The 27,699-nt window shown below is 44.0% G+C and overlaps 1 protein-coding gene across 5 annotated transcripts in view; it reads right to left on the bottom strand.

Annotated features, from left to right (window-relative positions):
• Cpne4 (copine 4) overlaps positions 1 to 27,699 on the bottom strand; it is a 475,704-nt gene that overhangs the window by 147,897 nt on the left and 300,108 nt on the right. For all 5 annotated transcript variants that reach the window (NM_001109003.1, XM_039081885.2, XM_039081886.2 and 2 more), the window contains 1 exon segment: positions 14,778 to 14,957. In NM_001109003.1, coding sequence (NP_001102473.1) covers positions 14,778 to 14,957 — 180 coding nt within the window.

Here is a 27,699-nt window from a genome sequence, read left to right as displayed (position 1 = left end):
TGGTGGTGGTGGTGGTGATGATGGTGGTGATGATGGATGTAATGATCATTATGCTGGTGCTGATGCTGCCGATGGTGGTGGTGGTGGTGGCAATGATGATAATAGTGGTGGTGATAATAATGATTAAGATGGGGTTGTAGTTATGGTGGTGGTAGGGTCTAATGATGGTGATGATAGTGATGTCAGTGATGGCACTGATGATGATGGCTGTGATAGTAGGGGCGATGTGGTGATTATGATGATTAATGGTGGTGATAGTGTTGATGGTGGTGATGGCACTAGTGATGATGATGACTGTTGTGATTGAGATGTTGGTGATGGTATTAGTGATGATGGTGATGATGATGGTGATAATAATGATGATGATGAGTGTGGTGGTGATGGTGATAGTAGTAATGATGATGGTGGTGATGGTGATGGTATTGGTGATGGTACTGATGATGATGATGATGACGATGATGATGATGGCGATGACTGTGGTGGTGGTGGTGGTGGTGGTGATAGAGATGGTGATTGTACTAGTGATGATGATGGTGGTGGTGGTAGTGGTAGTGGCTGTGGTGGTGGCAATGATGACTGTGACACCATCAACAGCACCAAGGTCACAAATGTCAGCTAGACCTAAGATCAGCTCTTTGAAATGGTTAGCTATAAAAGGAATGTATTACCTTGAGGTGGCCACAGAATTATATTGTTCAAGTTAGGACATTTTTAAAATGAAAGAAAATGTGATTAATTAAAACAAGGTAATGTGTTTAAGTTACAGTGGCCTTGGCAAATGGAACCACAGGCTCCAGTTACATTATGTGGCTCTCTCATGAGAGAGGGTACAATCCCCTTCCACAGAAGCCTTAAGAAGAGGGCAGAGCAAGAGAGGGCCTGCTTTGTCTCCTCAGTTCTCAGTGGTCTGATTTCACTAGAGCCCTGTCAGCAAATTAACTGTAACAGCAGAATTCTTGCTTTGAATTTCAACAGAAGGGAGAGGGGTCGTCAGGATTTCTGCTCCTTTACTCCTCTGACTATTGGGGTCAGGAGTCCTGCCCTGAGCCTCCATGTGAGCAGATGCTAAAGAAGCAGGAGTCAGGGCTGTAGTCAGCTTACTCTGGGCCTCTGGGAGCTGGGACTCAGGAGTGTGCACCTTGGACGACCTGCGCTGGTGCACAGAGAAGCCCCAGAGGCCCATGTTCCATGCAAAGTAGAACTAATTAATTCATCCCTGGCCTCATTTTGTCCTGGGAGCTAAGTCTAAGACTCATGGGAGTGACTTTGTAAACCAAGCAGGTACTTTTTTCTCTCTCTAAACTTTATTAGATTAATTCAAAATACAAACATTATGTTTCTCAAATTCAGCTTGAATCAGCTCTGGGAGAATCTCACAACACCTTTGCAGATGCAATGGTGGTCTCCTAACCTATTTGTTATTAGAGTCCCAGGCCCCCCTAGGTCTCTTCTGTAACCAAAAGTAATATTACAAAAGCTTTGAATCAGATTAGTTAGGACATTTTGATTTTCTCAAAAGCATCTTAGAACGATTTCTCAAAAAACTAATGACCATCATACTCCAGGGACTTTTCTACTGACATTCTGGGCCAAAATCTGCATATATTGTAAAAGTTTGTCAATGGCTTAAGAGTGTTTCCCCCCCCCCTCTCTCTCTGTAGTTCTTGCATGCGTATTTGCATCTACATGGACATTTATGTATGTGGGAGGTGGGGAAGTTAAGAATCTTTATAATGTATGTTCCTTCCTTTTTTGCTTATTCATGGATGTTTATGACATTTTTTACTAATACTCGTTGTTTTTATGTGCAAATATGTATGGTATATGTTTGTGTGGTTTGTGTGTGTGTGTGTGTGTGTGTGTGTGTGTGTGTGTGTGTACAGGAGAATGTCTGTGTATGTATCTCTCTCTCTGGGTATGTGTGTACAGGTGCACCCCCCTCTGTCTGTCTGTCTGTCTGTCTGTCTGTCTGTCTCTGTGTGTATTTGTGTGTATGTGTGCACACGCATGTGGTACATGCACATGGAAGCCAGGGCTTGATGTCAGGTGTCTTCTTCAATCTTCTCCATTGTTGTTCAGAGACAGTGTCTCTCACTGAACCCGAAGCTCACTGTTGGCTCTGGTCTGCTTGCCACTGAGTTCAGAGTTCTGCTTGTCTCTACCTCCCTAGTGCAGGGATTAGAGACAGACACCAACTAACCTGGACTTTCTGTATGTATCTTGGACTCAAACTCTGGCCCTTATGCTTGTGTGGCAAATGCTTCACCAACTCCTCAGATCCTTCGTTATCATAAGTATGCTATATACTCAGTGTAGGAACTATGGGAAAACACAGCTGAGACACCATACACTAGCCATAGTCCACAACCAAGAAGCCACCATCTTTAGCACCAAGATATGTATCCTCCCTAGTCTTTGTCCTCTGAAGAAATGAGTAGCTTACTGACCACCACCACATTTTCTCCCCTTCTGAAGGACAATGAGAGACTAATACTCTTATGACTATGTTTGGTATCCAGAGAGGAATATCATCAACACTAATTAAATTTCCATTAATAACTTGAAAAAGAAATCAGAAACATTCACAAGTTCTAAGATAATCGTGGCAAACTTTATAGGGTTAAAATTCTTAACTTTACTGCTGTATAAAACTGTGGGTGTTTTTTTTAGCATAGTTTGAGGAAAAACATTATTTATTAAACAACTTTTTGGTTATTGAGGTTGAGCAAATTGGTGATTTGGCATATTGACAAAGCTGTTCATGGTGATACAGTGTCTCCCGGCTTCCACACTGGGCAAGGACAGTGTATTCTTACCTGAGACTTAGGATTCTGACATGTAAGAAGGGATTCAAGAAAGCACTTGCAGAGGAAAGGCTAGTGGCAGGTGGTGGAAAGTATATGCCACACTTCCTGGAGACAGGGCCAGGCTGCATGGACAGCCAGTTCTGAGCTATGTGGACTTGAGAGTCTAAGGAAAGCTGGTTAGGAATGAGCTAACCAGCTCATTCAGAGCAGAAGCCGAGGCAGTCTCAGGTATAGACACCCCATGACTACTTGCCTGGTAAGCTGGTCTGGGAGCTGAGTGCTTTGTACCTGCCTGGCTTAAAGGGTTAAGTCCGGGACAAATACCTGGAGCTGTTTTTCAGCACCAAGGTGGAAGTCCCGGCAAACTCTTTCAGTTCCTGCTGTCTTAGCCTCCTCCTCTGCATCAAATAAGTCTGACAGGAATTAAATAGTCGAATAGATGCGAAACAGGGCCCATAAACATGAACTCATTTAAATTGCCACTGCATATATCCTTTTAATAGTATCTTTAAAATGGAATGGGCACCGGATTGCTTTCTCTGGGGGAAGCAGGGAGACTTGGGAGACCATTTTTCAAATGAATGAGTCCAGAAAAGAATGCCTAGTTTCTGAGGTGAAAGGCAAGGAATGATTGACAGCCATTGACTCTGGATGTGAAGGAACTCAGAAAGGCATTGACCCCAAACCTTCCCAAAAGATAGATGAAGTCTATGACCCACATGTCATGGAGATGTTAAACAACTTGACAAAAGTCACACAGGGCCTTGATGGCAGCCACCAGATGTAGAGCACATGACTCCAGTTGCAGATCCTCTGAAGGAGGTGCAACGCTGTAACAGGAGACTTCCAGAGGAAGCAGGGACTTTCCTAGGTCGGAACTTAAGGCTAGTAGCCTGAAAGAGCTAGCAAAGAAAAAGACGAATTTTATTCTCCCTGGAAAGGTTGGGGCTCACCTTCTCACAAGTGCTTCTAGTCCCGTCTGCGAGCACAGCATGAACAGTAGAGAACAGTACAGTTTGCCAGACTTCCACAGCCAGTGCAGGGGAACTGAAATAATGATGCTTACCTATGACATCATTCACTTATGCAGTGGCCACTGCGGTGTTTCTGCAAAATTAGGGAAAGCTTTGCCTCTGAGAAACAAAGGGAGGGGAAGCGAGTTGCTTGCCGTATTATGTAAATTTGACTTCCCCAGGCATCAATTTCAACACGCGAAAAGCACTAGATATTATAGAACAAAATGATGCCCTTGGAATTTTGCTCTAGGCGTGACAGTGACTTAGGGTGTCACTTTTGGTGTCCACAAATGGAGCCAATTTGACCCTAGATCAAATTCCTATAGATCAATCGTGAAAAGTTGAGGTCTCAATAGACCTCAAGAGCCATTGAGCTGCTATAATCTTGGCATCTCTCTGTGTCAGGAGGAAAACCCACTGTCTGTATAATAGGGCCATTTGACTATATTTAATGGATCCTAGAATTAACCATGGCAGCCAAGATCTCCATCAAGGGCGGAGGGTATAGATATCTCAGTTGGTAAAGGGCTTGCTTTGCAAGCCTGAAGATCTGAATTTATCCCTAGAATCTACATTTTTAAAAAGTCAGTGATGGGGTAAGGAGATGGCTCATGGTCAAAGAGCTTGCAATACAAATACGTGGACCAGAGGTTAGACCCTAAGAAACCCAAGTGAATATGGAGTGGGCATGACATCTTACCCTGTTGTGAGGCAGTGAACTAACTGTGCCAGGAAACTTGGGAAGGTTGAGTTGGTTCAGAGACCCTGGCACCCATCTGAGGACAGTAGGCATCTTCCTGCCCCCTACCAGATCCCTGGTCTGGAACATGTGACCACACTCCCCACATAGGAACATGACCAATGGTCATGTAGATCAGAAGAGTTCTCCATGCTAATGATGTATCTAGATGGGGCCCTTGGGTTTAGCCAATGAGCTTCCCTTCCCAGACATTCCTTCTTCTAACAGGTATTTAATCTCTGGTCCACCCTGAGGAAGTGATACGCACCCATTTTCCAGGATGACCAATCAATAAACAGTTGGAAACTGAGCACTGCTTCTCTCATCAAGACCTGATGTGGGGAGCATGGAGAAAGCCTTTGTCTACAGTTCTACAGAGCTGCAGAAGGCCCCTCTGCACTTCCAAACTAGCTAACGTTAAGCTAAGTTGGAGTTCCCTTTCGCCCTTCACCCCCACCCCCAGCCCTGGGCTCTTAGTCAGTGGGCTCATTCCATTCTCATACCACCCACCCACCCCCGAGACTTCCAGATGCATCTGGATGTTCAGGAGTTTGGGAACCCCCTGCCCTGTGCTCCTCACAAACCTGTGGTCCCCCTCCAGTCCCAACTCTATGCAGTTTCAAGCAGCAACTGGATGCCTGGGAATCATGGCCTTAGCCTATGTCACTTCTCACTTGGGTTGAGGCCCCCAACCAAGACTATCTTCGCCCACCCCGGAGCAGTGCATTAGCCCTTCCCACAAGCCCAGCAACAGATGGCGGTGTAGGGTAAGTGCAGTCTAGGGTCTCCCATTTCACTGCCCAAGCAGTGCCCCCACACCCCAGTGGCAAGGCAGACCATAGGACCATACCCTGTAACTCGTTTCAGAAGGCAGAGACAGGGGACTAGCCATGAGCAAGCTGACTAAGGGGACTAGCCATCTGGGCGAGCTCCGTGTTTGATCGACAGACCCTTTCTCAGGATGTGGCATGGAAAAGCAGCTAAGGATGCTTTCTAACACCAATCTCCGGGTCACCACATGCAGACGGATGGAGGTGCTCATGCCCTTCTATGCACATATGCACCCCAACACATGCAAAGACATGCATACAACCACGGCAAATGGAAGAAGAGGAGGGGCGGGAAAGAAAAAAAAAGACACTATGTATTTGAAATCCCATGTCCAAAGAAAGGAGACAGGGATGGATCCTTGGGGTTTGCTCATTGGCCAACCAGCTGGGCCTCCTTGATGAGTTTCAGGCTAGTAAGAAATGCTATCTCAAAAAGCAAGGTATAGGGCTGGAGAGATGGCTCAGTGGGTAAGAGCACTGACTGCTCTTCCAGAGGTCCTGAGTTCAAATCCCAGCAACCACATGGTGGCTCACAACCATCTGTAATGGGATCTGATGCATTCTTCTGGTGTGTTTGAAGAGAGTTACAGTGTACTCATATAGGTAAGATAAATACAATCTTTAAAAAAAAAAGGAAGATATATAGTGTTCTAGGAGTGACATTTGAGATTGTTCTCTGACCTCTACAAGCACACATATACCCAAGCACTGCTTCCATACAACATTCACCTGAATGCACATGGGAGCGCACATACGCATGTACACACACACACACACACACACACACACACACACGCACGCACAACTCCATCAAGTGTGTAACTCATGAGCCATGTGCAGACTCTGTGGTAGAAATGTAAACTTCATGATGAACTGCTCTTGCTTCTGGGTCCTTAATTTCTCTAGATATAATGTCTTAGCATCACTGGTTTATTTCATCACTAAAGCTACTGATAGAGTCTGACTCACTGGCAGGTACAGGATTCTCAGAGTGTAGTCTAGGGTTCAGCACAATGGGTGTTGGTAGGGAACCTGGAAATTCTGATCATGGGACTCCCACTAGATTCTTGGGATCTCTGGGATAGACCAAGCAATGTACATTTTTATAAGTTTTTGGATCAGGGCCTGGAGAGAGGAGGCAGTGATTAAGAGCCCTGGATATCCCTGCAGAGGCCTGGGGCTTGATTCCCAGCACACACATGGTGTTTCACAACCATCTGTAACTCCAGTTCCAGGGGATCGAATGCCCTCTTAGGCCTCCATAGGCATCAGGCACGCATGTGGTACACAGTGTGCTAGCATTCTGTTATGGACAGGAACCAAAGAACCCTGTGCCCCTGAGTCCAGCACCCCTTGATGGCTTACAGACAGAGTTCTCAGTTTTAAGAAGACAGACCAGAATTTTGGAGAATAAAATACATTGAGGGGCAGCCACCTGGCAATGAAGAAGGGGGACTTAATGTAAATGTTTCCGAATCATAGAAAAGAGAAAATGCCTCTAAGAACTTAGGCAATGCATATGTTCAACATGACTGAACACAGAAGGGATTCCGGTCAGGTGAGGAGGTCCCTGGGCTCTGACCTTGTACAATTCTGCCTTTAGGAGGTTGGCTGTCACACCAAGGTTTTCCAAGGAGCCATGATGCACTTTCAATTTTAAAGTTTATTTTGTTTTTAATTATGTATACATCTGTACACCTGGGCACAGGTCATGCAGATGACTGAGCAGGATGTGGGATCCCCTGGAAATGGAGTTACAGGAGGTTGTGAGCAGCCCAGCATGGGTCCTGAGAAATGAACTAGGGTCTTCTGTGAGTAGCAAGTGTTCCTATTTGCTGAGTCATCTCTCCGGCTCCTAGATTGCATTCTTAAAGCAAACGTCCTTCTTGAGGGACAATAACTAATGTCATGTTTTTACAAAAGTGTTTACAGTTCATCTAAATTCCTTCTGTATAAACCATAAAACAAATTTAACTGGGGAATAAAAACTCCACCAAACACTACCAAGGTGCACTCCAACTGGGGTTTGCACTAATACTGCTTTCTAATGTGTACTGGGCTGGCTACCAGACGAAATGGGAAGAACCATAAAGAGCCATGTGGCTCTGGACAATGTCCTTCTGCTCTTATTCCTCTCAACTGTAATGACAGTAACAGTAGCAGGCAGCGTCTCTCAATGCTGGGTCCTGAGGCAGTAAGCGAAGTGAAGCACAGTTACCGCCCAGTCCACCAGCTTGGGGGAAGTCATCTTTGTTACTTAGGGCCATTGTCTTTGGTAAGTGAAGAGACGTGCACATACAGGAATGGGCGAATGAGTTAACAAGCAACAGAAGCAGAAGAAACATGAAATTACCGGAGTAAGGGGCAGCTCACTCTTGTAGGTGGGGAGGGACCCTGTCTTTCCTGGTGAACCCTAGGTAGGATGTAGCAGAAGATGGCTTAGCTGCAAGTCTAGTTTGGGGTAGGAGGCTTTCTGAGCTCACAGAAGGAAAGCATGGCTTTCTGATCACTCTGTGTCCTTGTGACTCGCCCCCACTCCCATCTGCTGAGAAAGTACAGCTCTGCTTCTCTGAGGACATGAACCTTCCTTGGCCTCACCGGGCATGTTTTTTTTTTCCCCTGTGCAAAGTCCCTTGCTGTGCTTGGACCCGACTGTGCAGTCTTTGCCAGTCTCTAGCCTGCTGAGGGCTGCAGCTTTTCTCTTTTAAACCAAAAGTCTGGCTGTGTGTGGCAGAGTAGGCACATTGCAAGCTCAGAGATCACCCCAAGCACCTGTGGAAGCCTGGGGGTTTGGAGGATGGGGTAGGGAACAGGCTGTGCGTGTGACTTTCTGTATAGCTTTTGTGAATTCTCTTCGACTCTTTTGTGGGCTTTAACTTTAGTAAGATAAGGGTTAATGATTGAAACACCTCACCCGATTATTGCAACATTTTGTGTTTGTTTGTCTTGTTTGCTTTTTTGTTGTTTGTTTGTTTCTGTTCGGTTTTTGGTTTTTCAAGTTAGGGTTTTCCTCAGTAGCCCTGGCTATTGAGGAACTCATTCTTTTAGAACAGGCTGGTCTCGAACTCATAAATCCCTCTGTCTCTGCTTCCCTGGTGCTGGGATTAAAGGCAAGTGCCACCACCATCTGGCTTCAACATTCTGTCTTAACACCAACCCCCAATAAATTACCCCTAAAAGAATCAGTGCTGGGGCATGCATTCACACGAGCCAATGTGTGCCTTGAATCCCCTGTACTGAATGAGATCACAAATGAGGAGAAATTATACTTTCAGTATTGGTGGCTTCCCAGGACATGGGAGCTTCTTCTTTATGACTCTTCCTGCCGCCTGACAAGGCTAACCCTTCCTGTCTTTCCCTAGATCCTCACCCCATGAAAAATGGCTCTCTCACAGCTTCAACAACACTCCAAGGGCTTTTTGTCATGGGCTCAACCCAGTGTTTTATATGTATTGATTCACAGATGGTGTAGGTAATCATGTGTGAGCATGTATGTTCATAGGTGGATATTTGCATGTGCAGGTGTATATATAGGCACTTGTATTCATGTACATGTGTACATGAGAGTGTGTACACACATGAGCACATGCATACGGATAGGGAGGCCAGAGGACAACCTTAAATGTCATTTTTGCAGGTAGCTGTTCACTTTGTTTTATGAGAAAGGGTCTCCCGCTGGCCCGAGACTCACCAGTTGGGCTAGACTGGCTGGCTTGCAAGCCTCCATTTCCCAGTATTAGAATTACAAATCCGTGTCCTGCACTCAGGCTCTCTTCCTCCAATGGTTTTGAGAGGATCCAACTCAGGTTCTTGTGTTCTGCTTGCATGAACTGAGCTATCTCCCCAGACCAGTCCTCACAATATCTCCAAGGCTCAGCCCTGTGGTTTTTCTCTATCAGTAAACGAAGAAATGAGGCTTCGATGGTGGGAAGAGTTTGTCTTTGAACAAAGAACTTGGGAACACTGAGAGAGAATGCCTGAGACCCTTAAGAAGCCATTAAACAGTACAGCACTCGAGCCTTAAAGAGCCACCTGGGACAGCAGCCGTGTCATCCTTATGGTTGACATCTAGCCATTCTTTGCCTGCCTTAGCTACACACAACAAAACACCTCCTTTTTACCACCACAGATGTCAAGAGGGAACGTGGTGCTGGTTTTTCCTTTTGCTTGCTCATGCCTGAGAGAGCAGCAATTTTGAGGCGGGGTGGGGGGAAGGAATGTTCTCCTTCAGAGTTTCAACTGGTAAAGGCCCCTTCCCTTGCATAGCTTTCAGGGCAAATGTGCCTGTCTAGATTATTGTTTCACATGCAGAGGACACTCAACAAAGAAAGGCTTTTGTTGATGATTTTAAGACATCGAGTTCATACCCTTTTCTCAAAGACAATGAAGTAGGATGATGGTCTTAATATTCAGAGAGCTTTTAACATTTCTCGGATTCATTCAAATATGGTGCATTCAATAGATTTCCTTCCACAAATGAACACAGGCATTGTCCTGTTCCCTGGCCATTTTCCTGGTTACTATCATCTGTCAGGAGTGTCTCCTAAAGCTTCATTGTTTACTCAAGACTCATGTGGGCAGCAGGCACTGGCAACTCCCCTGTTTTCTGCACAAAAGTCCTGAGCTCAGTTAGGGAGGTATCACACAGGATTCCCCACCCCTTCCTTGTATGACTACCCTCAGGGGGAGTGGAAGCGATCCTCTTAGTTACCCTGCAGTCACCCCCCAACACACACACACACACATTCTTCCATACTTGCTGATCAAAGACTCTCCCCTGGGTCTCCTCCTCTGGGTCTCCTTCACTGTGGTCCCCCCTCACTCCTTTGCTACGACACAAATCTCCTAACTACTATCCTTACCTCCACATCTCTCCATCCCATGCATCCTTCATGAGCACGCCGAATGCTTTTTCTATACTTGTATCCGATCTTGTCTTTCTCCTGGTAACCAAGGACTCTGCATTACGTCTAAGCACTTAAAGCTGCACAGCCCAGCTCTTCCTCTCAAGTGCTGCATCCTCGTCCTCTTCCCATCCTCATTTGCTTACCCAGTCTCTTCAGGTCTCTCTGCCATCAACCCAGTGTCCCATGCTACCGTGTCTTTGCTTGCAACGTCCCTTTGTTCTCATGATGGTGAACTGCTCTTGAGTTCACCTTTCAGGTTCAGAGTCATCTGTCCTATGAGTTCTCTTTGAGTTCCTCTGGACAGACCAGTCTTTATTCTACAACTCCCGGAACACACACAGTTCTATTGTAGCATTGAACCATGTGCACTTTGGTTATTTATCTAGAGGTTGGTGTTGCCTGGGTAATTATAAGCTTCTCAGGGACAAAGTCTCTGTCTGCTTTGTCTTTGTATTTTTTGGACCAAGCATGGTATTTGGCATGTGCAGGGAAGCAGGTAAATGCTTACTGAATGATTAAATAAATGAATGAATGTTACGTTCCCTCCCTCAAACCAACCACCAGAGAGTATCGGGCAAAGGAGTTCAGTGGCTGATGGTCAGAAGTGATTAATAATAATAATAATAATAATAATAATAATAATAATAATATGCTTTGATTGATTGAAGCCAAGTAGTGCTGAGTACATGTGTCCAGAAAGCCAATTCTAACAATTTCATGGCCAATAATGAGGTAATTATCAACAACAGAGGCCAGCATGACACTCAGAGTTGGTTTCAGGGGCTTAATGTCAAGCCTGTGTTTCCATGGTGATTTTTAGATTCAGGTGCCCTGAGGGCTACACATCCCTCAAGCCATGCTGCAAGACTACCACAACATTCCAGGAATCCCAGGCAAAGAGAAACAGTCTTTGTGTCTTTAGGCTAGGAGCTTTCAAATAACACCCTCCTGTTTTACTAGTTAGTGCTGGCCACTGGCATAGCCCTAAGCCAAAACTCCGGCAGGTGAGGGGTGAGAACCGTGGCTGAGCTTACTCAGGATTCCCTCCTGAGTGAGAGGTGGAGCTCTTCTCAACCTGGCCACATGGCAAAAGAATAAAAATCCCAAGATGATCAATGCATGACTACTAAGAGAATGGATGGCTGGGTACAGAATAGGCAAGCCGTAGTAAGAAATAAAGAGCGAGCAAACGAGCATTGTTTTCTATCACCAAGCCCACAATAGACTACACCTTACTAACTTCTGACCATCAGCCACTTCTTCGCCTGAAGCTTCCACCAATCCGAAAGCCTCCTTTGCTACCCAGGCAGACAGCTAGCCTTGGACCAGCCTTCCACCAATGACTGCTGAGAACAGATTTAGCCAGTATACAAAAGCCCCATTTCCTCATCCCTAGGGCACATACTCTGATGTGTCTAATTACTGGCTTCCAGAATGTTCCTAATAGAATTCAGCTTCAGGGCAGCGGGCTTGACCATACACCCTTGAGGGCTGTTGCCCCCCCCCCCCCCCCCCGCCATTCTGGTGTCTTTTTGTTTCCTATTTCAAAGTTGGTGTCTTGACAAAGTCAAGCAAAGGTGCTCTCTGCCATACAGGCAGCTCCTGCTTGAATCTAGAGGCTTGTGTGTTGTCTTCCCATCTGCGGGGAATGTGACTCCTTCTCCCTGGTTCAGCGTAAATGCCACCGTCCTTGGGAAGCCTTTTCCCCAAAACTGCCACCACCAACACATACACCTAACGCCTCCAGGGGACCAGCCTTATAGTCTGTAATTCCTCATAGTACTTGTCATTTCCTGTTCAGTCCTTTGCCTCCTCAACTTTAACTCAACTAGATTTGATCTGCTTGAAGGCAGGGATGCTGTCCTCAATTGCTTTTATATTGTTCACCTCTGGTACAATAGCTAGCACAGAACAGGGCCACAGACTTGCTGGCTTTTGGAAGTATGAACCTTGGAAGGAACTAAAACAGAAGTTCAGGGTTGTTTCACTGATGAAAATTATTAAAGATGTGAATGAAAAAAGACATTTATTCATATGACTTCTACATAGATCCACATTTATTTCCTGTGATAAATACAACTTTTATCTATATAAAAGAAGCCCAGTGTCTGAGGTAGAATCTTGCAATGGCTCACTGATGTATGTGAAGATCATTTTTTAACTATCTTTGTTTTTTTTTAACATTGCTTTATATCATTTCTACCCCTCCTCCAACTCTTCTGGTATCTCCTTGATCTCAAACTCATGAATTCTTCATCAATTATTATATTAGTATACATACACACACACACTCACATCAGCATATGTATCGTGTGTGTGTATGTGTGTGTTATTGCACATAAACTCAACATGCTGAGGTCATCTAAAGGTTCCCAAACATACACTCTTTAGAGCTGGCCACTTGTTTTAAAAGCCTAAACAGAGCTACATGGGAAACCTATAAGTCATTCATTTCATTTGTATCTAAAAGGTGCTGTCTCAGAAAATTTCTAAAATTTATCTACCATCAAGGCTTTTGGTGGTAGATTCTATCAGTGGAAGAGAAGATTATGTGTCCTCTATTTCTTTCTTTGCCTCTCCTTGGGAGAATTTCTGTATCTGGCCTTCAGCTTTCTTTAAGGTAATAGGGTGTGTTCTTGTGAAGGTGAACACTCTATTTCCTGGAAATGGCTAACAGGGGCATTCCGAGTCACCTATCTTTTCCACGGGGAGAAATTTCTTCCAGCAAGTGGCACGCAAGAGGGCAAGCACCTACACGGGAACACAGGAGCTGGGCTTCTTGACTGACTTTTCCTCACAGATCTTTCTTCCTGAGGCGGGGGGGGGGGGATGTAGATTTGCTGAGACATTAGGCTTCTATAATTTGGTGTTCCTCTTTGCGATAAAAACCAGCAACTCTACAAATAACAATGTACCACACGGCCTTAGTAGGAAGCCCCAGCGGCAAAGGGCTCAGAAGTCTAATCTTTACTGGTTTACAGAAAGTTGGCCAGGCTCAGTGACACCAGGTTCTTCCAACTCCACACCCCTCCCCCTCTTTCCTCTGCCTATCCTGAACAACTTTTTTTTTGTCTTCCCACATAGTTTGGTCCCTTTCCTGAAGTCCCACAACACTAGGGTAGGGTCCCAGAACACAGCATACAGTGATGCTTTTGAGTACATGGACCACACTTTCATTTTCTACATGGCTCAATGTATTTTGGGGGCTCAGAACAAGTTTTGTACCTTGATCCCTCTCTTCTAAAGTAAACCCCATACTTTTAAACCAGGAACAATAACCAGTCCCAAGGCTTCAAGAAACCTGCTACCATGGAATTCTAGAGAACATTCCAACCACCCATCATATACACTGGACCCCGAGGTTGCACAAACAGACAACCTGACATAATTTCACTCTGCAGTTTCAGAAGAAACACTTGATCCAGAAAAGCAGCTTGGAGAAGGGCTCAGTCCCTTCTCACCACTAAAGACAAAATTCAACCAACCAAAGACCCAATTCTCAGACCCTGCACAGCAGGCTCATTCCCCTGTATCCTCGGGTCCCTAGCCCCAGGTTTTGAGGACTCTAACCTCTCAGACCAGTAGAAGTCAGCTCTCACCATTTTGACGTTGAACTGAGTCTATGCCATTCTCCTCCACTAAGTTATTTCTTACAAACACTCTACTATACTGTGGGTACAGCACAGGGAGGAGATAGACAGGAAAGACCAATTGAAGTAAAATGATGGGCTTTGTGGCCAGCACTGGCTCTGCTGCTTATAAGGGTGAGCCATTAGCACAGTGGGTCTTACTCTTCTGAATGCCAAGACCCTTTCATACACTTCCACATGCCATGATGACCTCAAACCATAAAATTATTTTATTTCTACTCCAAAACTGTAATTTTGATACTATTATGATTTCTAAATATCAGATATTTGGTACTTATCGGGGTGGAGACCTTCAGGTTGAGAACCACCCGTGGGTCACTTAAGCACTTTGGGTCAGTTTTTTTCCCTTATCAAAGGGACATAATGGTGATATTAAATTATAGTATCTATTTAATCACTAAGTCATGTAGTCCCCTTCTTGGGTTATTTTATTTTTTGTCTCCAGAGATTTTGCATAAATTTGAATAAGGTACAGTCTATGTGTGGGAGTCTTACAGATCATTTAGGAGACAGAAAATTTGCTGTGGGACAGGGTATGGTTCTAATAGACACAAGAGTAGTGGATGTAGTAAGTACCGGATACACATATGTTGCACACCTGACCATCATGATGGGGACATTTAGAGCAGAAGATGATTGACTGCAAAATAAATAACTACATACTTGCATGATCGTCCTCTTGTACATATAACTGATACAACAATACCTAGAAAATGTTGGAAAATGCTGTAGTTTAAAGAAAATGATCACTAAAGGGAAAAGAGAACAAAGATCAGAAGAGGGGGAAAAGCCTGAGGTGGGAGAGGACAAAAGACATCTTCTGTCTACCTGGCCAAGTGTGCATTCCATGCCACCCAGGAAGTCAGCCTCCTTCAGCCCATTATGGTTGCTGCTGATGTCATGGACTTCAAACCGGAGACGTTGGACCTCTTCAAAGTAAAAGTCCACCGTAAACAGCTTTGAGTACACTGGGTTTATGCAGGTACGAATCACTTCCGTCCTGTCCACCTGAAAGGAGAAAAAGGAAACCCACAGAGATTAGGACTTTCAGTACTAACCTTCGAGCAAATTAATCTTGTGGTGCATCCCCTTATTCCAAACTATACCCTCCCAAGAGTTACTAGGGTTAACAAATTGAAACTCTACAAGACACTCCAGAGAATGGACCAAACCGTGGTGCAGACAGACATCACAAATGGTTGGAGGTTCTTTATTTGGAGGTTTCAATCATGTCATATGGATTAGGTGACAGAACAAGATGAGATCATCATTAGCGCAGGAAAGTCTGAGAGCATGTCTGAGCTCAGTAGGAAAGACATCTGTGATCAATTAGTGATGTCTGCTGGGCACAGTGATGGAAAATGGTAGGCTATCTGTCTCCTTTTAGCCAAGTCTACTCTAATGGAGGTTTCCAACTCATGATTCCCAGGAAACCAAGAGGAGGGCCGTTAGAGCGAAAGTCAGCTGCCTTGGTTCTCAAGTATGCTTTTCATTAGGTCGACATTTACTGATTTACTATAATTGGTGACCCTTAGTTTTCTCGTCTGCAAAATGTCAATTAGAAAAATAGACATACAGTTCCAACATGCTGTAATTCTTTCTGTCTCTGTTTGTCCTTTTCTCCCAGACTCACAGCTGCAACATGCAATATCCACAAGGAGGCTGAGTCTACATGTTCAATTTCCTGGGCTCTCGTCTGGGAGGGGTCTGCCAGAGAGAGGACCGGGTATGGGATGAGGGAGTTTGAGAACAGAGAGATTCAGGCTGCCTCTACACATACAGATGCTGCCTGAGACTTCCCCTCCATTCAGAGAGCATGTGCTAGGCCTTGGTGACATGAACCTGCATCCTTCCCTGCCCCCACCACATCTCATGCTTTGTTACTCTTTATTTCTTTTTAGATTTTTTAAAAAAATATTATGTATTTTATGTATATGAGTACACTGTAGCTGTCTTCAGACACACCAGAAGAGAGCATTGGTTCCCATTACAGATGGTTGTGAGTCACCATGTGGTTGGGGGGATTTGAATTCAGGACCTCTGGAAGAACAATCAGTGTTTTTAACCACTGAGTCATCTCTCCAGCCTGAGTTTTAAAATTCTTACTTTAATTACATGCGTACGTGTATCTCTGTGCACATGTGCACACATGGAAGTGGGTGCCTGCATTGTCTAGAAGGCAGTGTTGTGTGCCCTGGAGCTGGAGTACCTCTGAATCATCTGATGTAGGTGCTGGGAACTAAACTCAGACCCTCCCCTGAATCATCTCTTCAGGCCCCAATTTTCATTTTTTTTTTCAGACAAAGTCATTCTATGCAGCCCAGGTTGTATTATAGGCACACACTGTCATATCTGGTCTTTTGGTCACATTTCCCGTCCCTTCAGAAGAAGGTTAGTGTGGCTCCCCTGATGTCCTACTGTCCTGTGCTTGCTCCATGTCCTTATCCTGGGAGAGTTTAATTCTCCAAAGTTTCTGCCTCCAGGACTGGACGCTCTGGTTCTACTATCTGTTTCCTGTCCAGATCCGGGCCATATAAGGTTCCTTCCCTTGGCATTTGTCACAAGTGAAAATACATAGAGCCATCTATATTTTTGGAAGGCTGGAAAAATGTCCCCCACTTCCGACAGCGCCTTCCAATGGGGACAACCAATTCTTTTGCACTCCACAAATCAAATGGAGCCTGTTGTCACTATGTCAGCTTTCAGGGAGAGACGTGGTCTGTCGACTATCTCTCAAGTGCTGGTTCTTAGCACAAATTATAACACTGCTTCTCTTACTCTCACTAAGGGAGAAGGAGTAATATTCTTCCAGTGGGACGAAGTCCTCGACTCTGTCATCCGAGCCCACGCTGCTCCACAAAGAGAGTCTCATGCTCGTTCCAACACTTAGGTGCAGTGCATTGACCCTGGCCTTAGACACTTTCCTTTCCATGCCGTATTGTGTGAAAGAACCTAGAGGTGAGGGACACCAGCCGTCATGCACGGGTGAACAACCAAGGTTTCGAGGAAAAGGGAGACATGGCTTTTGTCACATTGCTGTGCAGCAGAAAGCCATCTCCAGCCCATTGTGTTTAGGATTTTACAAGTTGGTCATTATTTAACTATTCTGGCACCGTATGAAGACTCAGTTCCTATTTTAGTGTAATTTTACACTCATGTAGCAGTGGGCAACCTTCCTGTATTCCTCGATGGTCAGAGTCTTCCGCACTGAGACAGGGCATCGACACTACAGGCCTGATATGTCCTTCCAGACTCTTCTCCCTCGCAGAATGGCTTCATTTGGTCCTGAGAGACTCATTTTATTTGAACATCTGGCCCGAATGCATAAAATAACGAATCACAAAATGAGAGACTTGAGTATACTTCCTTGGTATCTTCTGATAGAGAAATGGACTATAGGTATATTGGACATCTTCGGAGAAGAAAAAATACATTCAGTGTCTTGGGCAGGCTCAAGTGATGAGAGACGGGATGGAAACTGGTCTTTGTTACTTGTATTAGACATTTCAGTTGACACAAATGGGTCACATTTTAATTTTCAAGTAGAATTCACACCTAGAGCTATGATTCTTGTTGGTATTAAGCTACACATCTCAGACAGGCTATCCAAGGTGAGCCACCAGTATATGACCCCCACCCCCAGGAAATGAGAAAAGTGGAAAGAAATGAAGTAATACAGATTTAGTTTATGAAGATACATGGTCTCCAAGGATAAACAGCAGCCACCAGTGCTTAGACGCAGAGGGAAGGTGTCGAGGTGACTGCTCACAATGCTAAGAGTGTAGCAGAAGGCGGTTTTAAGCATTCTGCATCCCAGCCATTATGAGAGATGCATCGTCTCTTCTGGAGGCTGAAGACGGGGTTCCCCAGAGCAACAGCCTCAAGCTGCTTATGCTTTTTAATAAAGGGTGTCAAGTTCAAGGCAAGCATCTCTAAAGATCCTTACTAACTGGAACTGCCAGCTCCCGCAGGGGAATATTCCCATTCTATAAAATCCAACCCCTACCCCTGATTCAATGAGTAGAAGGTAGGACCCAGCAATCCAGGCAGCTCTGTACCTCCAGAGGATTGGGGTTGAAGGTGCATACCACCATTTTCTGTGTGTCCTAGGCAACTGTGAAACAAACTGCTCCCTGTGAGGCGAGGCACTTATTGTTAAAGTGTGCTTTAAACTTGCTTGCTCTCTGTCAACCACTTTGCAAAGACATCAATGCTTATTCAGCCTCTCTCTTCCACAGTCATTGCGATTGATAGACTCATATGCTTTAGGAATTTCAGGACACAGTCTTTTCCATTTTAATAATTTGTAATGTCTGTGTGTGTGTGTGTGTGTGTGTGTGTGTGTGTGTGTGTGTGTGTGTGTACATGTTCAGAGGTCAGAGGACACATCTAGGAGTCTGTCCTCCCCTCCTCTTACATGGATCTGGGGAATTGAGCTCTGATCTTCAGGCTAGACTGCAGGTGCTTTACCCACTTGAGCCACATCTGGAGCCATCCGTTAACTTTGGCCTTTGCAGCAATCAGGCCACTGGGTAGCTTTGTACCGTCTTCCAGCTGAGACAATTTACTGTCATAGGGGCATGGTGATGGACACAGGGCAGGTTCTTGGACTCAGCATGCTGACTGACTCCATCACCTGGCTTTTATTTCACATTTATTCATGTCCATTCCTGAAAAGGCAACTGTAGCTAGGCTATGGTAGGATAAAGAGAGAAGCCAGCCATAACTTTCCCACTTGTACACAGCTTGCAAGGGACAAAGGTGGATTTGCACCCAGGCAGTTGAGCTCAGGAGCTTATGTGTTTAATGTCTATGTTAACCTCTGGTCTTATGAACTTGAAGCTTTTCTCCAGAAAGGCTCTTGCCATCGAGCCTCAGGACTTGAGTTCTAGCCCTAGGCCTGATATGGTAAAAGGAGAGAAGCGACACTTGCCTATTATCCTTTGGCCTCTGCACACAGACTGTGACAAGCATGCTCATAAATAAATAAATAAATAAATAAATAAATAAATAAATAAATAAATGCAAAATAGATTTTTTTTTCTTGGTATGAATGGGAAGGGGTTGAAGGTAGGAACCAACCACTGAGGCCAGTCAGAGTGCACTGGGGCTTTCAGAATAAAGACCCTGCTTCCCACAGGCCCTGGTAAATAATGACATCATAGACCAAAGGACTTCACCATGTCCTCAGGGCAGGCTTCAAACTAGATACTCCCTCAGACTGATATTCTTTAAGTACTTTCTCCCCGTATTTATTTAGGGTGGATAGAGAGAAACTAATTTTCTCTGAATGAAGAACGGATAAGCTTATGTGCGAGAAAGAAAGGATTTATTGCAGGCAATTTTTCAAACCATATTAACTTCCAAGAGGGCATATTAAGCCACATAAAGCTTCTATAATAAAATAGATGGCTGGGCTAGCCGAAAGAACAGTACTCTGTCTTGGGACCTCAACTGTTGTCCAGCACCTGCTGGAATTCATGTGTCCTTTAAGCCACCCACCTAGTGGCACATACTTAAAGCAGCCCTGGAATATGAATGCACCATTCTTTCTAGAAACATTCAGCCTGGTGCCTTGCAGAGATTCCCGTCCAGACTGCCACTCTTCAGCTGCCATGTGGCAAAGCCTTCCAGCCCTCTGGAGCAGACTAGGTAGGATATCAAGGGGCTTCCCACACCCCTGTCATCCCCCCACACTAGCAGTTCACTGAGTCTTCCCTTCAAGTCCTCTGCTGTGCACTTGATCATCTCAACTCCTGAGCCTCTGGTGCTAGGGATGTTCTGCTTGGGAGCCCTGGAATCAACCTGCCATCGCCAGAGATGGACACTGCTTTCTTGATGGACACTGCCTGGGGCTCTGATGTTGTTCAAAGCAGCCAGCAGAATTACGATGCCACTTTGCTTGGAAGTGAGGTTCTGAAGTCAATGACATGAGTGCCACTTGGCTTAGTGCCAATAGCCTCTGGTTTATACCCCCCTCACTATCAGTTTTGTAGTCTGCAGGCTGTATGCAATGGAGCATCAAATCATCCAAGGGGCTGGCGTATGCACAAGCCATCAAATATGTCATCAGGTGCCCAGTGCCTCTGTTCTCCACAGTTCACATCTCTCCCTCATGGATGTTCAGGTTGTGAGACTCAGGTTTCCTGGTCTCTAACCAAAGCCTTATTGACTTAAGCATCTGCTCACTTAACTTGGAAGTCCTGCTGGTGTCTTCGAGTTGATTCATAGAACTTTCCATGATGTTCTGTGTGGTTCGCATGGCAGAAACGAGCCATATGTATCTTTTAAAATTTGAAATGCAGCCAGTGGAACATAAGAACTAATTTAAAAATTTTACCTGAATGTAATTATGTTAGATTTAAAGACTAACGGGTGGGCAGCACAATTGTAGCTTGTCTCAGCTCTATCTCCCCCTGGCTTAATGAAAGCCTGTATGATATGCATGTGCTCACTTAATGAGGCGAGCAAGTCCTGGCTGATTTCAATGTAGGGTAGTAATTCTCAAGCTTGCTATATCTTAAAGCTACTTGGGGGTCTCCAGACCAATTAAATTAAGATTCTCTAGGGGTGAAATGTAGTCACCAGCAGTTCATAAATCTACCTAGGTGATTCCAATGTGTAGTTAGGTTTTAGAGCCAGTAACTGATAATCAGCAGTGTTGGCTCAGCTCCAAAGTGGAAGGAGAGTACAAACCAGATGAGCCAGACCTACAGTGTGTGTGAGACCTACTGTGCTCACCACACTTAGTACACTAATACATTTCCATATCCTTGAAAGCTAAGGAAATAAGCTGAAAGACTTGGCTTGCTTCTTCCTTTCTCTGTGTAGCAAATCTGGCAGTGACAATGTCCCCCACCCCCCCACCCCCGCCTACCTACAAGCCCTGTTAGCTGCCATTCTGGCAGAGTTCCAGGAATAACATCACGTCTCCAATCCATCCCTCTTGACCCCCAATGGTATGTCCCAGCGAGAGAGAAAGCTTCGCAATATTGCTATTTCAGGATACTGAAACATCTGATAATTCCTTCAATCTCAGCTGCAAAGGCCAACAGGGACACTTCACTACCTTTCTCCGCCCCCTCAGAATGCTGACTGGTTCTATGGTATTTTTACATTTTGCTGTCTACCTGTGAATGCTTAACTTCTCCAGGATCAAACATAATGTAAAAGTGGCAACACAAGCAAACCCTTGTGGCTGGTGGCTCCTAATGAGTTTTCTTTTAAGATTGGGAAACCTCTATCTATGGTTCTCATGGTCTCTTCCCTTCAGCAGAATCACCCTGGTCTCTAACTTCGCTCAGTTCCATGGGTCATAGAAGACATCCGCAGAGCACTTAGTGAGCATTATAGCTGTCCCAACCCCTTTGCACACCTCTCACACAGAGCCATTGCAATACCACGAATCAGCATCCACAGTGTGAGCGAGCACCTCAGCTCCTCCAACCTCTTCACACACCTCCCCCCATGGAGCCACTCCAACGCCATGAACCAGCACCCACACTGTTTCACACAGGAGGAAACATAGGTTGGAAAGGCTAACTGTGTAGCTGACCCAACTATTAAGTGAAGGGATGTAACTAGAATTTCCCTCAGACCTATATCCTGAGGTACACCTCCACTCCCAGAGAAGACAAATCTCTTCAGATATTGTCTCCCCACAACTATCTCAGGCAAGGCCATCTTGATAAAACAACATTCCATATGTTCTCTGAGAGAGAAACATTCTTTCCTCCCCAATTCCAACTGGGCAGTTGTCCCTTAGAAGTCTTTTCTGTGTAACTGATGAGTGTCCAATTTTCTGTGTCTTGGATGTTAAGTTTTCTCATCCTCCTCCTTCTGCCTGCTTTGTCTTGTTCAAGTTCACCCATGTGTGTGCATATGTGCATGTGTGTATGTGTGGAGGTGTATGTATTCACTCTTGTGAATGTATGTGTAAGTGTGTATGTATGTCTGTGCACAGATGTACTTGCTCTTGTGAATGCATATGTCAGTGTGTATGTGTGTGCACAGGTGTACTGACTCTTGTGAGTGCGCATGTAAATGTATGTGTGTGTGTGCACGGGTGTACTTGCTTTTGTGAGTGCATGTGTAAGTGCACGTGTGTGTGCAGTTGTACTTGCTCTTGTGAGTGCATGTGTGTGTGTGTGTGTGTGTGCAGGTGTACTCGCTCTTGTGAGAGAGAGAAAGACAGAGAGACAGAGAGACAGAGAGACAGAGAGACTGTGTGTGTGTGTGTGTGTGTGTGTGTGTGTGTGTGTGTGTGTGTATGCACAGGTTTACTCACTCTTGTGAGTGTATGTGTAAACCAGAGGTTGACAGTAGGATGTCTTCCTTAATCACATCTCTCTCTTAGTTTCTGGATCTCAATATTATAACCAGACAGGTTGAGTAGCAAAGCCTTTGGGATCCTCTAGTGCCCTTATCCTCTCCACATGCGGAAGCTGCAGCTACATCCTACTCACCGTTCCTTATATGTGGGGGCTGTGAGTCCCGATCTTAGGACCTCATATCTGGGCAGCCAGCAATTTACCTACAGAGCCATATCCCTAACTTGCCTCCTTAGGTTCTTCCGGTTTAGATGGGGACCACTCTGCAATGACTCTTGAGAGATAGAGATGATCCAGACCCAGAGAGCTTAAGAAAATTCTAGCACAAAAGGAAGAGTCCATTTTTCAGTATTATATTAGCTGTATTTCATAGCATTGTTGCCTTCATAAAGAAATTGGAGACAACTCATACTAGCAACTTAAAAGCACACCTGAAAATTCTAGAACAAAAAGAAGCAAACACACCCAAGAGGAAATAATCAAACTCAGGGCTAAAATCAATAAACTAAAAACAAAGAGAATCTAAAGAATGACTAAAAGCAAGAGCTGGTTCTTTGGGAAAATGGAGAAGATAAATAAACCCTTTAGTGAAACTAACTAACAGGCAGAGAGGCAGGATCCAAATCAACAAAATCAGAAATGAAAAGGGAGATATAACAATGGACTGAAGGAAATCCAAAGAATCATTAGCCTGTACCCCACAAAATTGGAAAATCTAAACAAAATGGATGATTTTCCTGACAGATACCACTTACCAAAGTTAAATCAAGATCAGGTAAACAATTTAAATCATACTATAACTCCTAAAGAAATAGAAGCAGCCATTAAAAGTCTCAAAAAAAAAAAAAAAAGCCCAGGGCCGAACGGTTTAGCACAGAATCCAACCAGACTTTCAAAGAAGAGTGAATAGCAATATTTTTCAAACTAAATAGAAACAGAAAGAACATTGACAATCTCACTCTATGAGGTCACACTCACCCCAATATGTAAACCACACAAAGACTCAACAAAGAAAGAGAATCTCAGATTAATTTCCCTTATGAATATTGATGTAAAATTACTCAATAAAATACTTGCAAACCAAATCCAAGAACACATCAAAAGCAACATCCACCATGATCAAATAGGTTTCATCTCAGGAATGCAGGCATGGTTCAAGATATGAAAGTCCATCGACATACTCTAGCATATAAACAGACTGAAGGAGAAAAACCACACGTGGTCATCTCATTAGATGCTGAGAAAGCCCTTGACAAAATCTAACAGCCCTCTGTGTTAAAAGTCTTGGAGAGATCAGGGCTACAAGGTACATATTGAAATATAATAAAGGCACCATACAGCAAGCCAACAGCCAACATCAAATCAAATGGAGAGAGTCTTAAAGAAATACTATTAAAATCAGGGAAAAGATAATGCTGCATACTCTTTCTGTATGTATTCAACATAGTTGCCGGAGTTCTTAGCTAGAGCAATAAGACAACTAAAGGAGAACAAGGAGATACAAAGTGGAAAGGAGAAGTCAAAGTATTGCTATTTACATATATGCCATATGATATTTGATATATGATGATATGATTTATTGATGATATATGATATGATGATATATGGTATATGGTATGATATATAATATGATATGTGATATATGATAGTATACATAAGTGACCTCCTCATCACCATCACCACAAATTCAACCAGAGAACTCCTATGGCTGATAAACACCTTCTGCAAAGTGGCTGGATACAAAATTAACTTTAAAAAATTAAAAAAGAGGATCAGTAGCCCTCCTACATACAAATGATAAATAGCCTGAGAAAAAATTAGGGAAACAACACTTTTTCATAATATCTACAAATGGTAATAATAAAATCTTGGTGTAATTCTAACCAACCAAGAAAAAGACCTGTATGACAAAACTTCCAGACTCCGAAGAAAGAAATTGAAGAATATATCAGATGATGAAAAAAATCCCCCATGCTCATGGATCAGCATGATTAACATAGTAAAAATGGCCACCTTACCAAAAGCGATCTACAGATTCAATGCAATTCCCATCAAAATCTCAATATAAGTCTTTACAGACCCCCAAAGAGCAATTCCCAAATTCATATGGAAAAAATAAAAAACCCAGGATAATTAAAATGATCCTGTATAATAAAAGAATTTCTGGAGGTATAACCGTCCCTGATTTCAAGCTTTACCACAGAGCAATAGTGATAAAACCTGCATGGTATTGGCATAAAAACACATAGGTCAATCAATGGAATAGAATTGAATACCCAGATAAGACCACAAACCTTCAGACACTTGATTTTTGACAGAGACGCTAAAACCATACAGAGGGGAAAAAAGAAAGTATTTTCAACAAATGGTGTTGGTCTAACTGTATGTCGGCATATATAAGAATGCACATAAACCCATATTTATCAGCATGCACAAAACTTAAGTCAAAATGGATCAAAAACCTTAACATAAAACACTAAATCTAATGGGAGAGAGACTGGAGAAATGCCATGAACACATTGGCACAGGAGACGAATTTCTGACAGAACACTAATAGCTCAGGCACGAAGATCAACAGCTGATAAATGGGACCTCATGAAACTGAAAAGCGTTCACTGGGCTAAGAACACCATCAATAGACAAAACAGCAGCCTACAGATTGGAAAAAGACCTGTACCAACCCTACCTCTGACAGAGGACTAATATCCAAAATGTAGAAAGAACTCAAGAAGTTAGATACCAACAGACCAAATAACCCAATTAAAAGATGGGGTACAGAGCTAAACAGAGAATTCTTAGCAGAAAAGTCTCTAATGGCCAAGAATCACTTAAAGAAATGTCCAACATCCTTATTCATCTGGGAAATGTTGATTCCATCTTGAACCTATCAGAATGGCTAAGGTCAAAAACTCAGGTGACAGCCAGGGCTGTGGAGCAAGAGGAACACCCCTTCATTGCTGGTGTGAGTGCAAACTTGTACAACCACTTTGTAAACAAATTTCGTGGTTTTTCAGGAAGTTGGGAATAGTTCTACCCACAGACCCAGCACCACTATACCACAAGGACATTTGCTCAACTATGTTCATAGCAGCTTGTTTCGTAATAGCTAGGAACTTGAAACAACCTAGACATCCTTTAACGGAAGAATGGATAGAGATAACGTGGCACGTCTACACAACGGAATACTACTCAGCTATTAAAATCAAAGACGTGAAATTTGCAGGCTGATGGATGGAACTAGAAAATATCATCCTGGGTGAGGTAGTGAAGACCCAGAAAGACATGCATGGTGTGTACTCACCTCTAAGTGGACATGAGTCATAAAGTACAGGGTAACCAGGCTACAATCCACAGACCGGAAGAGACTAAGTAAAAAGGAGGGTCCAAGGGAGGATGAGTGGACCTCAGAAAGGGAAGTAAAATAGACATCAGAGGTGGCCCCTTTAGAATAACCATCCATTCTGCTTATGAGTCAATTCTTAACTGTCCAGATTGGGAATCAACCACAGGTTCAAATAGACCCTTTCAGGATGCCCCAGGATAAGAAGAAACACATCAGTCGTATGCCCTCTGCTCTTTCCATAGTACTCTGCTATCCATCAACTTTTCCTGATGGTTCCTACCAAGAAAATAGGATGTGCGTGTGTGTGTGTGTGTGTGTGTGTGTGTGTGTGTGTGTGTATACCATATATATATATACACCATATATATATATATGGTTCATTTTGTTTTTGTTCTTGAGATGGGATCCTACTATGTAGTAGTCTGAGCTGACCTCAAACTTACAACTCTACCTTGGCTTTCTAGTGCCTGGATTATAGGCATGAGCCACAACATCCCGCCTTGCCATTTAAAAATTGTTCATTATTTTATAATATGTGTATGTGGGTGTTTTGCCTGCACGTATGCCTGTGAACCATGTGCCTGCCATGGTTGGTGCCTGACAAGGCTAGAAGAAGTGTTGGGTTCCCTGGAACTGGAGGTATAAGGGGTTATGACCCACCATGTGAATGCTGGAAGTTAATCCAGGTCCTTTGGAAAGGCAGCCAAAGGTCTTAACCACTGAACCGTCTCTATACCTCCTCAGATTTTTGGATGTATGGCATTGATAGCAGTTGTTTTAGGTGTGTTATTGAGGCCAGGAACAACTTGGTTTATCCTGATCCTTCGTTCTAGATGAACAGTGGGAATACTGGGTCTGGAAGGTACTTCTGATTGTAAAGTTGGTGAGACTTGTCACTTATCAGTGCCATCAGGAGGTGGATAAACAGCTCCCTGTCATATTCCTGTCTCCCCTCAGGCACGCTTATGCTTTCATTCTTTTGTTTTAATTGGATATTTTTTATTTACATTTCAAATGTTATTCCCTTTCCTGGTTTCCCAGATGTAACCTTTCAATCCCCTCCCCCTCCCCTTCTTCTATAAGGGTGTTCCCCTTCCTATCCACTCTCCCCCCACCCCGACATTCCCTTACACTGGGGATCCAAACTTGGCAGGACCTTCCATCAGTGCCCAACAAGGCCTTGCTCTGCTCCGCATGCAGTTGGAGCCATGGGTCATTCTGTGTACAGTCTTTCAGTAGTGGTTTCGTATCTGGGAGCTCTGGTTGGTTGGCATTGTTGTTCTTATAGGGTTGCAAGCCCCTTCAGCTCTGTCAATCCTTTCTCTAATTCTTTTTAAGTAGGGGAAAACTGAAACCTACAGAAGTTGAAATGACATTCTTAAATCCCTCTGGCTACACAGTGACAATTGAGCTTTCAATGGAGTATTAATTCATGGGGAGCCACTCAGGTAAAATGAATCCTTGTGGCAATGACCTCAAACTTGTCTTATTCTTGACCATCAACAATGTCTTTAGTAGAAGAGGTAAAAAGTTGTTTTTCCTTTTCCCATTTTTAACTCCACCTCCCAAAGGTTGAAATACGTGTGTATGTGTGATGCTCATTGTTTTAAAATGCTGGACCTTCTGTAATCAACACTGTTAGGTCTCTAATTGGTGAACTGGCCAATCACACCACCACCGACAGCAGTGTCACTGCACCAATCCCCCAGTACCAATCGTCGCCACACATGCACACTGCACAAGCAAGGACCTGGCAACCTTGCGCTATAAAATCGGCAGTAAACCAAGCTGCCGCTTCATAGTACATCTTTCTAGCAAATCTAGCCGGTACTCTGATGGCCTATCACAGGCTCCGTGCTACATTTCAGATATTCACTAGCCCTATGAAACTATGAGATGGGCTTTTGTTTGCCTCTTGTCCACAGTTGGGAATTTCCAGAAATGTAATTTAACATATATGGGTTTGCTACTGCATGAGTGATTTCAGGGCCTACACATCGCCTTCCGGAGACTGTTTTCCCCTTTTGATAATAACCAAACCATTTATTTCCTACATCTTATTTATTTATCTATAGCA

Source organism: Rattus norvegicus, chromosome 8, assembly GCF_036323735.1.
Source record: "Rattus norvegicus strain BN/NHsdMcwi chromosome 8, GRCr8, whole genome shotgun sequence".
NCBI lineage: Eukaryota > Metazoa > Chordata > Mammalia > Rodentia > Muridae > Rattus > Rattus norvegicus.
This window is presented reverse-complemented; position numbering and strand designations above follow the sequence as displayed.